This window comes from Phyllostomus hastatus, unplaced genomic scaffold, assembly GCF_019186645.2.
Source record: "Phyllostomus hastatus isolate PE091 unplaced genomic scaffold, TTU_PhHast_1.1 phas_contig_495, whole genome shotgun sequence".
Taxonomy (NCBI): Eukaryota; Metazoa; Chordata; class Mammalia; order Chiroptera; family Phyllostomidae; genus Phyllostomus; species Phyllostomus hastatus.
This window is the reverse complement of record NW_025333895.1, coordinates 5,917,307-5,933,161: the sequence shown is the minus strand read 5'-3', so window position 1 is coordinate 5,933,161 and position 15,855 is coordinate 5,917,307. Positions and strand designations below refer to the sequence as shown.

General features: G+C 64.8%; 1 protein-coding gene across 1 annotated transcript in view; it reads right to left on the bottom strand.

Moving 5' to 3' along the window:
- HMCN2 (hemicentin 2) overlaps positions 1-15,855 on the bottom strand; it is a 131,999-nt gene that overhangs the window by 42,588 nt on the left and 73,556 nt on the right. The window contains 18 exon segments of the mRNA XM_045846429.1: positions 206-393; positions 785-898; positions 2,549-2,767; positions 3,591-3,741; positions 4,085-4,227; positions 4,698-4,811; positions 4,908-5,081; positions 5,953-6,144; positions 6,770-6,856; positions 7,350-7,463; positions 8,639-8,806; positions 9,031-9,312; positions 9,971-10,132; positions 10,944-11,063; positions 11,298-11,394; positions 12,383-12,558; positions 13,802-13,925; positions 14,757-14,914. Coding sequence (XP_045702385.1) covers positions 206-393; positions 785-898; positions 2,549-2,767; positions 3,591-3,741; positions 4,085-4,227; positions 4,698-4,811; positions 4,908-5,081; positions 5,953-6,144; positions 6,770-6,856; positions 7,350-7,463; positions 8,639-8,806; positions 9,031-9,312; positions 9,971-10,132; positions 10,944-11,063; positions 11,298-11,394; positions 12,383-12,558; positions 13,802-13,925; positions 14,757-14,914 — 2,783 coding nt within the window.

Genomic DNA, 15,855 nt, shown 5'->3' with positions numbered 1-15,855 from the left:
CAGGTGCCGTGTGTGGCCCTGGGCCCACCGGCAAGGCTCACCCCGAGGTGCCTGAACTCCATAATGTGGCAGGTGGAGCGAAATCCCCAGCGCCCCGCGTGCTCGCAGGCAAAGGGCAGGACAACGACAGCTCCCGGGCTCCCACACAAGTGGTGCTGAGTCGCAGCAGCCGCTGCCTGTAGCCCGAGTTGGGGGACATGCTGACCTGCAAGACCTGCCCGTCGTCCAGGACCTGCCGCCGCGGGCTCGGCGAGAAAGGCAGCCCGTTCTGCAGCCACGAGACAGTGGGCGCGGGGTTGCCCAGGGCTGGGCACTGCAGGCTGACGGTGCTGCTGGCGTTGACGGTCACCTCCTCCACCAGCTCCTCCGTGTCCCCCAGGATCACCGGTGGGGCTGGGGTGGGGGAGAGGAGGGTGAGGAGCAGGCAGCCCCCGGGACAGGTCCCTGGGGGTGGGGGGCGAGGCGTGGAGGCGAGAGCAGTGCCCGGTGCCAGGTGCTGGCTGGGGCTCCTTGTGCCCTGCTCAAGCCCTGATGCAGCTAAGGAATCTGGAGCACAGAGAGGGCTGCGAATTGCTCGAGGTCACACAGCAAGGGAGCAGCTCACTTGGGGTTGGAACCCAGTGCTGTCTGGTTTCAGAGCCCAGGCTTATAACCCCTACGTTGTTAACCTCCCAATGCTGCCAGACTGAACACGCCCTCCGCCACGCCCCCCTTCAACAGGGGCCCGCAGAGGGCCTGCAGACCTGAGACACCCCCGCCCCCGCCCCCCAGGCCGGCCACTCACTCAGCACCATCAGCTCGTAGTGCAGCCAGTCCTCGCCCACCTCGTTGGAGGCCTTGCACGAGTACCTCCCAGCATCCTCCGCGCGCACCAGGGGGATCTGCAGGACCCGGCCTCCTGCAGGGACGGGGGACCAGGGATGGGGGCCTGAGCAAAGGCTGGGGACGCGTCACCAGCTCCCCTCCTGCCTTGTCTGTGAAGTGGAGAGATTCTGCCCGTCCTGTGCAGCTCGTGGGCCTGGGGGTCGAACAAAGCTGCTGTGTGCCGGCTCTGGCCAAGCACGTTCCTGCTCTCAGACTCTGTGTGCTGTACACACACTCCCATCTCACAGGCGGAAAAACTGAGGCTCCTCCAGGGTACCAGCAGTGCCGCCTGAGCCCAGCTCCTTGCTGAGGACAGAGGGGAGGGCCAGCGAGCTGGGCAGAGGCTCTTAAGAGGCAGCAAAGTCTGTGATGGTTGAGGGCGGGGGCTCCTGGTTGGGGGGGTCGTCACCTGGGACCTCTGGGACCCAGAGCCAACTAGGGCCAGCCAGACCCTGGCATCTTTGCGGGGCTGCAACTGGTCTCTGGCAGGGGCCAGGTTAGGGCCACGACGTGCTCACACTCTGGCCCAGGGCGCGGGGGCTGGTGACCGGGACTGGAGCCAGGGGCTCACTGCGTGCAGAGCTGGGGGACAGTGTCACGACTAGGGAGGCTGTGGCCATAGTCAGGGTCACTTTGGAGCTCAGGATTAGGGGCCAGGGGTCAGGGTCAGAGGTCCATGATGGGGTTGGAGGTTTATGGCTATGTCTGGGGGTCAGAGGCTGTGGCCGGGGTTCGGTTGGGGGCTGGGATTAATCTATAGTCCGAGTCGGAGCCAGGGCCCGGCACGTGACTGAGCTCACTGTGGACCCAGGATGTGGGTCAGCGTCCGGGGCAGAGGGCAGAGGGCAGGCTAAGGGCCGGTGCGGGGTTTCTGACGGGAGCACACGGCTGCGGTAAGCGTTCTCTGCCGGGTCCCCAAGGGGCCACCTCATTTTGCAAGAGCCAAAGTACAAACCCTGGAATGACCATGTCTGTTGGCATGCCCACTCACATGCGGCCCACCTCAGCCCTCCACCCCCACCCCCACCCCCGCCACGGGCTCAAGCCCCGCAGGACGCGGGGCAAACCCTAAGCTGGAGACCACCGAACCCCCAGTCTGGGACGGTACAGTGCCCGGTGCTGGGAACTTCCGCCGGTTCTGGTCGGGCCTGGGGCAGCCGCCCAGGGAAGCCAGGCGTCTCTGAGCCCCACGCCAGAGCCTCTTTGTTCAAAATCCTCCACACACACACACACACACACACAACAAAAACTAAAAGCTAGAAGTGTTGTTTTAAACAACAAAATCACCTTAGATAAATATTTAAAGTTGTAAAAAAAACAGGTCACATAAACCATGACCTTGGACCCCAGGGTGCTCCTGCGCCCAGGCAGAGGTCCTTCCACTTTGGGGGTCACGAGATGCTAATACAGAAGCAGCTCCCCCTCCCGGGAGGGCGACGGCTACCGCCGGTTATTTCCAGACACCGCAGACCCGGACGCCCGGAGCGTGTCTGGTCCGGGTTCGCAGAAGGCAGCTCAGGTCCAGAGCGGCCCCGGGGCCCCGCTCCAGGTCACACAGCAAGCAGCACCCAGAAGAGCCCCGAGGACCCGCGGAAGGGCCGCTGCCGAGGGGACCCGCTCCAGTGCGGGCGGCCCGGGTCCCTGCCTGCGAGCGCCCCAACCTCTCCCCGCAGCCCCAGCCTACCCTGAAGGACCGACACCCCGTCGGCGGCCGAGAGGGGCTGGTCCTCCCGGTACCAGGTCAGCTCCGGGGCTGGGACCGCGCTGCTGTCGCAGTACAGGTACGCGGGGCCGTTCTCCACCACCTCCCGGTATTCCGTCACCCCGCCCCGGGCCTCCTCTGCCCGGGACGGGCTTTCGAAGGCTGCGCTGGCATCGCCCGCCTTCAGGAACATGGGGGGCACTGGGGGGCAGGGGTGACAAAGCCGTCATGAGCCGTGAAGACACAAAGCTGAGGGATGAGCCAATCCCGTGGGTCAAGACGTTTTTAAAATTCAGTCATTCCTTCAACTAGTGTTTTTATTTGTTTTTCTTAAGAGATTTTATGTATTTATTTTTAGAGAGAGGGGAAGGGAGGGAAGAAAGAGAGGGAGAGAAACCTCAATGTGTGGCTGTTTCTTGCATGTCCCCTACTGGGGACACCTGGCCCGCAAACCAGGCATGTGCCCTGACTGGGAATCGAACCCGTGACCCTTTGGTTCACAGACCAGAGCTTAAGCCACTGAGCCGCACCAGCTGGGGCCCTTCAACTAGTGTTTATTGAGCAACTACTACGCCAGGCACCAGAATAAGGTTCCTGCCCTCTGACACTTGCGTCTAATGGACACAAAAAGACTTCCCGTGATGGGGTGATGTTTTTCAGGGGAGGAAGCCAGGTACTGAGCTTTAGCTGGTGTGTTTATCGGAGCACATGGGCATAAAGCCACAAGCTCTTAGAACTGGGGGGCCACAACAAGACCACCTGATTCAATCACCCCATTGCACAAAGGCGAGACTAAGGCCTGGGGGCAGGGATGTCCCCAGGTCACAAAGCCAGGTCACGGGAGAGCCTGGGCCGGGGGTCTGGGGGCCAGACATGCCAGGCTGTGCTGAGAAAGGGGGCAGGCAGCCCAGAGGTCAGCCCTCCTGCCAGGCCACACCAGGAGCAGGCCCCCCACCCCCAGCCAGGCCGCCCCCCACCCCCCTGACCCACGCCCCCCCCCAAGGCCCCGCCGGCCCCCACACACCCTGGATGAGCACGTTGAAGTCCTGGTCATCCTCGCCAGCCACGTTGGTGGCCACGCACAGATACCGGCCAGAATCGGAGACCCGCGTGGGCTGGATCTGAAGCAGCCGCCCCTCACCCAGGATGCGGAGCCGCTCGCTGGGGGTCACGGGCTGGGGGAGGAGGGCACGAGGGGGAGTGGGGATCACAAATGGAGGGGTGCCCAGACAAGTGTTCTTAGGTTTTAATAAAGTTTTAAAAATACAGCACAATGGTAGTTCATAAACCAAACCCGTATAACTTAAAAGCTGGAGGAGCATGGAATGGGTGACTGCAGAACTTTGAGGCTCGTCCCCTACACAGAGCAGGGCTCCCCCGCAACACGAAACGGGGGGCAGGGCCAGGCCGGCTCCGGGGCCGGGGGCTCTGACTGCGTGCACGGGGAGGCCCCCAGCAGAGCCGGGAGGGGGGGGCCCGGGGAGAGCACCCGAGGCTGCCTGGGGGTCTCCAGCTCACCTGTCCGTCCTTGTACCAGCTGATGGCGGGCGGAGGCGCGGCCCAGCACTCACACTCCAGGGTCAAGGTGCTGTTGACCTTGGTCTTCACTTCCTTCACAGCGGCCTCCCCCTCGGAGTCGTCTTTGGAGATGGAGGGGGGAACTGGAAAGCACAGCGGGGTCTGAGCAGCAGGCCTGGGGCGGGTGCTGAGATGCTCACCCTGGTCCCAGGGCCAGGGGTGGGGAGGGGGTGTCACCCAGAGATGAGAGTGTCTGTCAGTGGCGGTTACAGGGCAGGGCAGGCCTGAGGCAGGGGGATTCCTGGGGGGCCTCGGGGGGTTCCAGGCCTCAGGCCCCGGAGCCTCTGGCCACATCAGAGCAGAAAGAAGCCGGGACTGCAGAGGGTCTGGGCCTCCACATGACCCGGGTCCGGACTCCCCATGCCCTCCTCCCAGTGTCCGTGACCCTACCGTGACATGACACAGCCAGCCTGGCTGCCCGGGGACTGTCCGAGGGGATGAGCCCCACGACAGCGGCCGGGGCGTCCAGTGCGGCTGGGGAGCCGGGGTCCCAGGGTTCCCGTGTGGTCGCGAGCCCGCCCACGGGGCCAGAGCCCCAGAGACCCCAACTCACTGAGCACTTCCACGTGGTAGTTCTTCACGGCCTCCCCGAGCGCGTTGGTGACCACACAGGTGTACTGGCCCGCGTCCTCCTTCTGGGCGTTCAGGATCTGCAGTCCGCGGGTGCCTGCTCGCGGGGAGGGGCCAGGGTCACCCTCGGGCATGACTGCGGGTCTCCCGTCCCTTCCCCTGACCCCGCGCTCCTCCCCGATGCGGGTTTCACCTGGGAGCAGCTGGATGTTGCTCGAGGCCTCAAAGGGAGACCCGTCCTTCATCCAGGTGATGGTGGGGGAGGGGAAGGCCAGCGCCTCACAGATCAGAGAAATGGGGTTGTTGATGGTCACGGTCACCTCCTCGTCCGCACTGTCCTCGCTCGCCCCCAGGATGGTGGGGACCACTGCGGCAGGAAGCCGGGAGGGTGCTTGTGAGCTGCTGGTCCCAACCCTGGGCCTGAGCACCCTGGTGCTGAGCCGCCGTGCTGTGGCAGCTTGCGTTACCCAGAGGGAAACTGAGGCTCAGGGTAGCCCAGGCAGAGGCAGCCAGGCTTGAGTTCCAGCCTGGGCGGCCCGGCGCGCCCGTCCGCTCTCCCCCACTAAGCAGGACCAGAGGGGGAGCTGGGCAGCTTCTGCCCCACTTGCCCCACTTTCCCCAGTAGCTTCTTCCCACCCAGACGGCGTCTAAGAACTTAACCAGAGCCTTCTCGATTCTGCGTGTTTCCGAACCACGCAACTCCCAGTGGAAGGTCTGGTGGGGTGGAGTTTTGTCCCCCCCAACCCCCCACCCCCGCCCCAGCGAGCATAACAGTTCTGCCTTCATTGGTCCCAAAGTCTCCTCTCTAAGCTACTGCGGGGCGCTCTCCCCGTTCCAGCACAGGCACTCGGAGAAGTGGACTGTTCGAAACCAGTCTCTGACCCCCTCGTTTCTGGCCCGTCTCTCCAGCCTAACCAGACACCTGGTGCTGCACGGCCCTCAGGTCACAGATGCTTGGAAGGAGTCAGGTCCTCTTTCTAGGCCACGCGGCTTCACCAGTGACAAGGGGACAAGCACGGCTCCCCCCCTCCTAGGGTCGCTGTGAGGTTTCGACCAGTAAGGCCCGTCCCAATGCCTGGCCTTCGATAAACCGTCAGCCAGTAGAGCTGCTATTACTACTGCTGTTGTTGAACTGGGAGAGGTGCGAGGGAAAACAGTGGGGAACTTCGCAGGAGCCGGCTGGCGCGGTCCTCCCTGCCACCGGCACCCCAGGTGGCCAGGAGGCGTCCAGCACTCACCTAGCACGCTCAGCTGGAAATGTCTGGTCTTCTCCCCCACGGCGTTGGCCGCGATGCAGGCATAGTGGCCGGCACTGGACAGGTTGGCCTGGACGACCCGCAGAAGGGCGCCATCTGGAGAAATGTAGAGGGTGTCTCCGCCAGCCAGGGGTCGGCCGTCTTTGAACCACGTGACCTTGGGCTGCGGGTGGCCTGCAGGCAGAGGAGAGAGGCAGGGAAGACATTTCAGCAGGATCTGACCAGGCTGGAGTAGAGAGGTCGGATCACAGGTTTTCCATCTCAATCCAGAGGACCGTGCGGCAGGGCAGGGCACAGAAGCAGCCACCAGGGATGGCCTGGGCCTTTTCCCACGTGGTCTGACTGCCTTTTCCTTCCCTAGGAGTGGGCAGAGGTGGCTTAGTACAGACAGAAGAAAGACAAATTACTCCATCCGTCCACCTATCCACCCATCTTCCCCCACCCATCTTTATCCACCCACCCATCCATCCACCCACCTATCCATCCATTCACCCAAACGTAAATGCATGCATACACCCATCTATCCATCCACCATCCACCCATCTCTCCCAACCCACGAGCACTCATTGGAGCCTACTCCACCAGGCACTGGGGGAACCATGGTGACAGGTAGACCTTGGGTCCTCAGAAAGCCCAGAGCCCAGCTGGGGCACACAGATATCACAAAGCCACTGTGGACCAGCATGGTCAGTGCCAGGATGGAGCGCAGAGGGGCTGGGGACAGGCAGGCCAGACCCGCAGCTCCCCCTTCCTGAAGCCGCCTCGTCACCCTTCGCCCAGCCGCCAGGTGTGGCCTTACCTGTGGCGTTGCACGTCAGGTGGGCCGTGTGTCCCTCGGGGACCTTGACTGCCTCCTCCAGGTCCTCGTCCTCAATACTGGGAGGAACTGGGAGAGCGGGGAGACAGCTGGTTACTCACCGGGCTGGCTCGCTCGGCCGGACCACCGCTGAGCCGGACGCCGAGAGCCACGGCATCTCGCTTCAGGCCGCTGTGCCTCGGTTTCCCTCCCCTCGTGCCGCTCCTGCAGGGCCATGAGCTCAAGGAAGCGTCGCTGCTGGCCGAGGGGAGTGCCAGGGCCCCTGGGAGAAGGCCCTGAGCGGGGCAGGCAGTACAGGAGGCGTTAAAAATATTTCCTCCCTGCCACATGGGGTTAGTCCCTGCTGTTTCAGAAAGTTCCACGGCAGCCACAGAGCAGAGGATGCTGATGAGGGAAAACAAAACAAAAACAAACAAAAACAAGCCTTGGCCCATCCCTCCTCCCTGGGCCGGGCCCCCTGCTGCAGCGAGAGCCCTGCGCCCGCCCTGCCCCCACCCTGCCCCATGAGCTCCCGGGCAGGAGGGAAAGGGTGCGGGGGCCAGGGATGCGGGGCTGGACGCACCCAGGACCTCCACGCTGAAGTTCCTCCGCGCCTCCCCAGCCGCGTTGCTCGCCAGGCACGAGTAGAGGCCCCTGTGCCGCTCCTGTACCCGGGTCATCTTCAGCGTCCAGCCGCCTGGGGAGTGGGGGGAGTGGGGGGAGCGGGCTCCAGGCACAGCCCTGAGCGGCCTCTGTCCCGAGCGGAGCCCCGGCCGGCCCCCAGGAACAGGAGTGTGCCGGGTGCCATGATGAGATGTGTATGCGTCTACCTCCCCCTCAGATGGGGAGTGCTCCATTCCGCGGATGGGGAAACTGAGACCCAGGAGGGCCAACAGGCGGGTGGAGCCCCTTAGACATGAGACACACACCCGGATGAGCCTGAGACGCTGTTCAAAGGAGAAGGGCCTGTCACCTCACTGGCCCCACTACTGGGGACTGGCTGGGGCCAGAGGGACAGCACTGGGCCTGGCCCAGGTCAGACGGCCCTGCTGCTCTGATGGAGCCTGCAAGAAGGCGCCTTTCTCTAAAGACCTGTCGGAGGTGGGCCAGCTCCTCTCAGAGGAGACCAGGGATCCTCTAGGACCGGCCCAGGGAAGGCACAGACGCAGCAACACGCAATGACTGCTGCTCCTGGACCCGGGGCAGACATCGCTAGCCGATCGCCGCTCTCCTTTCCCAGATCATCACCGCACATCAGGCCACCCCCGGCCATGTGCTTGGAAGTGGTGCACCGGCGGACGCTTACTGCCATCCTAGCTGTACAGTGACGGGGACATCCCTGTGGGGGGCACCGATGGGCCACTGAGGGTGAACCTCGGGGGGCCCTGAAGTCCTGGCCAGATTTGGATGGGACACTGCCTCTTGGGCCTCAGTTTCCCCACTCATGGGCCAGCAAGAACCGTCGCAAACCAACTCTGTGAGGAGGGGGAATCCTCACAGAGCAGGTGCTCAGACCACGGTTTCCCGAAGTCTGTTACTGCTCTGCGGGGGGCTGTGCATGCGAGCCCCGTGAGAACCATCGCTGCGGGGGGCTACTCGAGCCCCATGAGACCCCTGACTCCGTCCCCAGTCGCTGTGCGTGTCCAGGAGCGGAGCAGGGGCCTGTTTCCAAACTCCATTAAATGGAATGTTTTTCCTGGAGCCGCCACCCGGCCGGGGTTTGAGGAGGCCTCTTAGGGGACTGACGGCTACAGTGTTCAGGCCCACCTGGCAGGTCAGGGCCAGGGGTCGTGGGCGTGGGAGGAGCAGGGGCAGGGGCAGGAGCAGAGGGCCGGACCTCATCACCAGACACGCCCCCGGCCGGCTGCTCACCTGCCAGCAGGTAGGTGTCCTCCCCGGGGCCGACGGGCTCCTCCCCGCGGAACCAGCGGACCCCCGGGGGTGGGACGCCCGTGGCTTCGCAGAGCAGCGTCAAGGGGCTGTGCAAGGCGGCGGTGACGTTGGTCAGTGGGCCCGAGTCTCCGACGAACTCTGGGGGCACTAGACACGGAGAGGCAGCTTCACTCAGGGTGCAGACGGGACTGTACGCCCCTTCCCGGACCCCCGACTGCTTCCCCGGGGTCCCTGCACCCCCCCCACCCCATCAGGGGAGGCCTTGCCTTCTCCAGTCTGTGCCCCTGGCTGCTCCCCGACCACCGCCCGCACCCCCACCCCACCCCACCCCACCCCGGCCTGCCCTCCGCCGGCAGGCTGCGGGTCCTCACCCAGCACCGACAGCGCAAACCGCCTCTCGGCCTTGCCAGCCACGTTCTCGGCCACGCAGCTGTAGCGTCCGGCGTGGGCAGCCCGTGCCCGCTCCACGCGCAGGCTCTGCCCCTGGTTCTGCAGCCGCAGGCCCGGCTCGGCCCCCACCGGCTGGCCGTCCCGCTCCCAGGTCACCCTGGGCGGGGGTGTCCCCGTGGCGTTGCACTCCAGAGCGGCCTCCCCGTCCCGGACCACGGAGACCTGCGTGGGGGGCCCCCCGGGGCCAGCGATCTGCGGGGGAACTGGGGTGGAGAGAGAGCTGCTGCGGGCCGCCCGGCCCCAGGCCGGCCTGCGTTCCCTGTGGCCACTTACTGACCCTATGACCTCGGCCAGGTGGCCTCACCTCTCCGGCCTCCTCCACTTTCCATCCTTATAATGGGGTCACAACGGCACCGCACCCCCTCCCTCACCCTGGGAATCCTGGGGAGGGGCCTGCCGTGCGGAAAGTGAGCGCACAGCACAGCCCGTGAGATCTGTGCGAGTTTCCTGGGGCTTCCTGGGGCTGGCATTCTCTCCAAAATGCTGCTCTTGGTTTTATTTCCCAGAATGGTTTTGATAAGACTGAGGTATTTCACCACGGCAGGACCAGCAACTGGAGACAGGTCTCCATTATGGGGCTCAGCTTCGGAGAAATGCTACACCTCTTTCCATTCCCAGCTGTTTCCAGCTGTGTTCCTCCCCCTGGGCCAGGGGGCTGCTTGGGGCCAGGCCGCCCCTCGGGGCCCAGGTCAGGAGCTGCAGGAAGCTCCCTGGGAAGGGCAGCTGGTAAAATGCTGCTGGTCTACCAGAGGCCACTGACAGTATTCTCATCCCCACTGCTCCTGCCCTGGGGTGGATTCCGAGGATGGGGTCCCCCCCCAGCTTCTCCCGCCTGGTTCAGGTCCCCCCCACCCCACTCACCGTGCACCTCCAGCTGCAGAGTCTGGCTGCTGTTCCCTGCCACGTTGCTGCACTCACAGGTGTACGCACCCTCGTGGGCTGGCTGGGCCGGGCCCAGGTACAGCAGCCGCCCCACCGCCGACACCTGCTCGAGGCCCAACCCCTCCCCAGGGACCGGCTGACCTGGATGCAGCAAAAAAAAAAAAAAAAGCTGTTGGCTCCCGGTCCTTTCACTTGGAACATCTGTCCTCCCACCACCCCGGCTGGCTCCTGCCCACCCTCCGGGTGTCCACCTAGATGTCACCTCTGCCAGGAAGCCCTCCCTGAACACCAGCCCTGATCCTGGCTCCCTGCTGAACTCTCCCAACCCCTGAGCTTGGCCTGAGGGTGGAGGCCAGGCAGCGGATATGCCTGGCAGCAAGGACTTTCGGAGCCTCAGGTGCTGTGCGCTGCGTTAAACACCAACTCCCCTCGCCCCGCACCTGTCTGTAGAGGAACAGCCCCCCCCAACCCCCGCAGGCTGGGGGCGGGGCTCCAGTGGCCACAAGACCATGCTCCTCTCTCTGACACTGCCTTCTCTGCTCTGGGGACCTGCCTCCACCTGACCTCTCCTCTGAGCCACACCACCTACCTGGGACCGCCCTCTAGACATCTCCCTGGGTGTCTAAGTCACCTCGGAATTAACACGCCCTGCACTCGGGGTCTGTCCCACAGACCCGCCCCACGGCCTCGACTCCGTGACAGCGGCGCCACGCTCCTGACCAGCAGGCCCAACCCCTGTCCCCTGAGCTCCCCCGCCTTTCCGGTGCCCTCTCTGCCCGCTCAGGAACTTACCCAGTCCCACCCTCACTGCCCCGCCCGCCCTCCCTGGGAGCCCCCACGCCAGAGCCTAGCTGAGATGACATGAGTGGGGGTGGGGGCGCCCTCAGCCCTTCCTCTGCTCCGTCCCCAAGTCTGCCCGGAGCCCCGGCCCCTTCCCAGGCAGCAACCCTACCATCCTTCCTCCAGGTGATCTTGGGGAAAGGGACACCCCGACATTCGCAGGACAGCCTGGTGGGGTGCCCTTCAGCCACGGTCAGGGTGCGGGGCTCCGTCGAGGGGAACACTGGAGGAACTAAGAGAAGAAGGGGTGTGAGGTGGGCGGCAGGCTGGGCAGGGGGTGGGTGGGTGGAGGGACAGGAGCGGAGAGGGCTGTGCCCTGGGACCCAGTCAGGGCAGCACATCCCCTGGGCATGCAGGGGCGGGGCCAGCCTGTGGGGGTGGGGCCAGCCTGAGGGGGCGGAGCCAGCCTTCTGGGGGGGGCAGCAGAGGCGGAGCCCCAGCCCAGCCCCGCCCAGGAGACCCTCACCCCAGACGTTGAGGTTGTAGTGTTTCTCCGAGCGGCCCGCCTGGTTCAGCGCCTCACAGGTGTAGCGGCCTGCGTCCCACACCTCTGCTCTGTCCACCTGGCCGAGAGCACATGACCCATCACTGGGGCAGCACGGAGATGGGTCACCCGGGACAGACCCTGTGTCTCAACCTCCCCATCTGGAACCTGGGGGTGACGACAGCACCTCCGGCACCTTGCACCGTGAAGGTTCCAGAAGCTGGTGGCAGCCCTACCAGCCTCCCCCCACTTCACAGCCACAGCCCAGAGGAGGAGGAGGAGGAGGAGAATGAAGAGGGTGGGGAGAGGGGACCCTGTCCTCGGGCATCAGATCCTGATGCGGTGGCTGACGGCCACGGCGCTGAAGGGGGACAGGGAAGGACAGGCAGGCGTTCCTCCGGGCAGAGGGGACCGCACAGGTGTGCAGAGTCGGCACAGTCACTTCGGAAGGTGAGGGGCAGAGCGGGTGGGAGAGGGAGGAGCAGGCTGGAGCAGCGGAGGGTCTCCCGACAGCAGGTGCCCTGCCCCCTCCCCCAGGGGACTGGACGCAGACACACTGTTCTCGGGGGGCGGGCAGGACCTCACAGGCCTCCTCCCCGAGAGTTCTCCCAGCCACCCCAGAAGGAAGGTACCCGCGGGCTGGCAGGTGGGAGACCCGAGGGCCCGTGTGGTCAGGGCATTGCCTAAGGCAGCCCAGCCGGGAGGAGGCAGAGCTAAAATTTAAATCTGGGCTGACTCCTGAGTCCCCGACCCCAGACCCCTGGGACTCCCCGGTCTTGCTGGGCCAGAGGCCTGACTGAGGGACTTAAATGCCCAGAGGGGAGGCGGCTTTGGAACAAGGAGTGACACATGGGGAGAGCGGAGGGTTCGTTCCTGGGGCTTCACCCTGGGCCCCCATTGGGCCGGAAGCTGCTCTGACCTGTGCCCAAGTGTCAGGTCTGGAGGGGCCTGCGGGGCGCCCGCAGCCGAACGGCACCTCAGGGGGGCGCCCATGGCCCCTGCCCTGCCTGCACCCAGCCCCACTCTAGATGACGGAGGCCCCGCCATCGGCCTTTGTGGCCACGCACCTCCAGCAAGGCCTTGTCCGCGGAGAGGCGGACTCCGGGGCGTGGCTCCAGGGGGCGGCCGTCCTTCCGCCAGCTCAGCGTGGGAGGGGGCACGGCGTGGCTCCGGCACTCCAGGGCCACCGACTCGTTGGCCACGACGGACACGTTCAGCTCTTCTCCGAGGATGTGGGGGGGCACTTTGGCGGGGGCAGAGGTTGGGGGCAGGAGAGGGGCTGTGTCAGCTGGCAGGCGGGGCCAGCAGCGGGGAGCGGCCACCACTAGAAGGTGGCCAGCGTCCTGGGCTGCAGGCCCCTTATCCCCCCTCGACGTCCCCCGGAGCCGAGGAGGGTGGTGGACGGTGACAGTGGTGCCATCTGGGTTGAATGCACCTTAGTTGTACCTAATCCAGGACACCACCGCCAAGGGACAGCGGGTGACGAGGACACGGGATGTCTCCGTGTTATCTCTTACAACTGCATGTGGACCTACATTTATCTCAAAATCGTTTTAAAGTTAGTAAGATTTTTATTTTTAAAAACATTTCTAAAGGCACGTCCCCGGCCACCTTTCGTCTGAGACACAAGCAGCGCCTGTGGCACAGGGTCAGGCAGGCAGGGCGCGGCACGGCCAGAGCTCCCCGCTGAGGTCCAGGGTCCCAGCACCGGGTCCCCGTGTGAGGCCTGGGAGACCATGCTCGGCCTCCCCCCGCGCACGAGGAAGGCAGCGGCCTGGGGGCTGCCACCTGGCGGGTCGGTGCAGGGACACAGGTGGCTGGGCTCTGGCACACATGGTGACTGTTAACTATGACCTTGACCTCAGCAACAGGAAAGAGCTGGAATGGAACTCGGCCTCCACCCTCCCACAGGGCTCCCCATTTCCCAGAGTTCCCTCGTGCACCCCGAGAGAGGCCCACAGAATCCCGTACGTGGGGATTTTAAACAATAGCAATGGTGGCTGAGTTCTCCACGACTGTGGTGAACCCCAGGACACCCTTTGGGGTGGGTGCTGCCTTCACCCATCTCACAGATGAAGAAGTGGAGGCCCAGAGAAGCAAAGTGCCTGGCCCGAGGTTACGGAGCTAGGACATGGGGGAGGCAGGGTTTGAACTGCAGGTCCATGCCCTCCCCACCACCCCACACTGCCTTTCCCAAACGGGCTGCCGCCCCCACTTGACCCAGGGCAGTGGCCACGGGCCCCTCCTGCCCCATTGTGCGCCTACCTGTTCCCTGAGCTTCCATCCGCCCGGCTGCCCCCCACCCCGTCCACGCTGGGGGAGCTCACACACGACAGACCCCACGCGGGGGCAGCTGCAGTGTCAGGCGGTGCGTCTCACACCCAACCGCCCCTCCCCTCTCGGAAGGCGTCCTGACACAGCCCCAGCCCCACTGCCCAGAGCCGCTGGCCTGGACCCGGCGGTGGCCTCTGGGGCCTGACACTCACTGTGCACATGCAGAAAGACGTCCCGGCGGTCCTCGCCCACTGCGCTCACAGCCACACAGGAGTAGCTGCCGGCGTCTGAGGTCCGGGCGCTGGCCAGTGTGAGGACGCGGCCGCCAGGGAAGACCTATGTCCCGGAAGGAAGCGCACGTGAGGTGAGGCCATGCACCCCAGGGGCCAGCGCCCACACCCTCCTAAGCTGGCCCTGCTGCGGGGCACCCCTGGCAGCCTGCTCCAGACCCCCAGATCCCCCAGTGCAGGGGAACCGGGAGCTGTACTGGACCTCGGGACCTCTGCCAGCCGGCGGGCAGTTACATCGGCCCTCGGAAGGGTTGTCCAGAGCTTTGCTGCAGCCACTGGGCCCTTGACTCAGGGCCGGTCAGTCCCCAGGTGTAACACACAGATGTCTCAGTTAGTACAGAAGAAGAATGCATCGGAAAATGTCCCATGTGATGAAATGATACTTTGGGGATACACTGGGCTAACTAACATGAATTATTAAAGTTGGTTTCACCTGTTTCTTGCTCATTTTTTTTATTGCAGCTACTAGGGAATGTTTTTTCTTTATCCTCACTTGAGGACATATTCCATTGCTCTCAGAGAGCGGGAGGGAGGACGGGAGAGAGAGCAATGTTGATTGGCTGCCTTCCATAAGCATCGGGACCGCGACCTCTCGGTTACCGGACGACGGTCCACCCACCGAGCCTCACGGGCCGGGGCTTGGCTGCCGGGAGATGCTGAACCGCGTGTGCGGCCGGCCCTGGTGCAGCATGGCACGCTGTGCTTCTGGTCCGTGCTCGGACTCTCCGCTGAGCAGTCCACCCCCCTCTCTCCTGCCAACAGTCCCGGGAGATGACTGCCACCCCTGCCCACCTTGGGGCTCCCAGGGCCTGGCCTCTGCTCCCGGGACCTCCCAGGGCAGCAGGAAGGCAAGCTGGGGCCACCCAGCCCGACCGACCTGGAGGCCGAAGGTCCCCGCGGTGGACATGGGGTTTCCGTCCTTCAGCCACATCAGCGTGGGGCTGGGTCTCCCGCTGGCATTGCAGGTGAGCCGCACGGGGGCACTGAGCAGCACGGGGCCCGGCAGGTGGGGCGGCAGCGTGATGCGCGGAGGCACTGCAGGGCGGGGTGACACGGGGCACAGGCTGAGCCTCGTGGGGGGCCGGCGGGGAGGGAGGGCCCCTGGGGGGTGCCCCCCAGGCCACACAAGAAGGCACAGGGGCAGCCGCTCTCCATGCGGGCGCACTCCGCACGGTCCCCAAGGCTGCTCCTCCCACCCTCCAGGACCAGCAGGAGGCCCTACCAATGGGAGACAGACCCTCGGGGGAGGGCGAGGCACCTGCCCGGGGCGGACTGGGGAGGCAGTGGCAGACGCGGCCCCTGAGCTGGGCCTCTGGTCGGTCACCATCCACGGGGATGGTGTGGGCGGGTCCTGTTTCCCGACTCGGGAGGTGCTGACCAGACACGGTCCTACACAGCCCCTCGTGGACAGAAGACGACTCAGGTGCACCTGAGAGACCCAAGCCAGGCCGCCCAGGGCTCCTGCCGGCTGCCCACTGGTCTTAGGATAAAGGCCTGGCCCTCCAGCTCCCGTCTGGCCGCTGGCACTGCCCCGGCCCCTTGCTCCCTGAGCTCCAGGCCCCCTGGCTCCTCCTTTCAGTTCCTCGAACTCTCCAGGCCTCCAGGCGCACTCCTGGCCCAGGCAGGAGGCCTCTAGCCAGGCACCGAGCTCTCCCGACAGGCCTCCTGGCCTCCCCAGGCCAGGTGTGCGCTCGGACCCAGAGACAGCTGCCCTTTACCTGTGCTGGCTCCTGTCACAACGGTCAGGAAACAGTATTTCGAGTAACTATCTAATTACTGTCTGCTCCACTAGCAGAAGGCTCCTGGGCCTGTCTTTTTGGGGGCTGCAGCACCAGGGTTTGCCCCAGAGCATGTCCTTAGTAAATGTGATTGGACAGGAGAAGGAGAGATGGGGGAATGACAGTGGAATGGATAGATGGGTGGGTGGGTAGGTGGATGGATGGAGGGTTCACTGGGTGGATGAATGGGCAGACAAT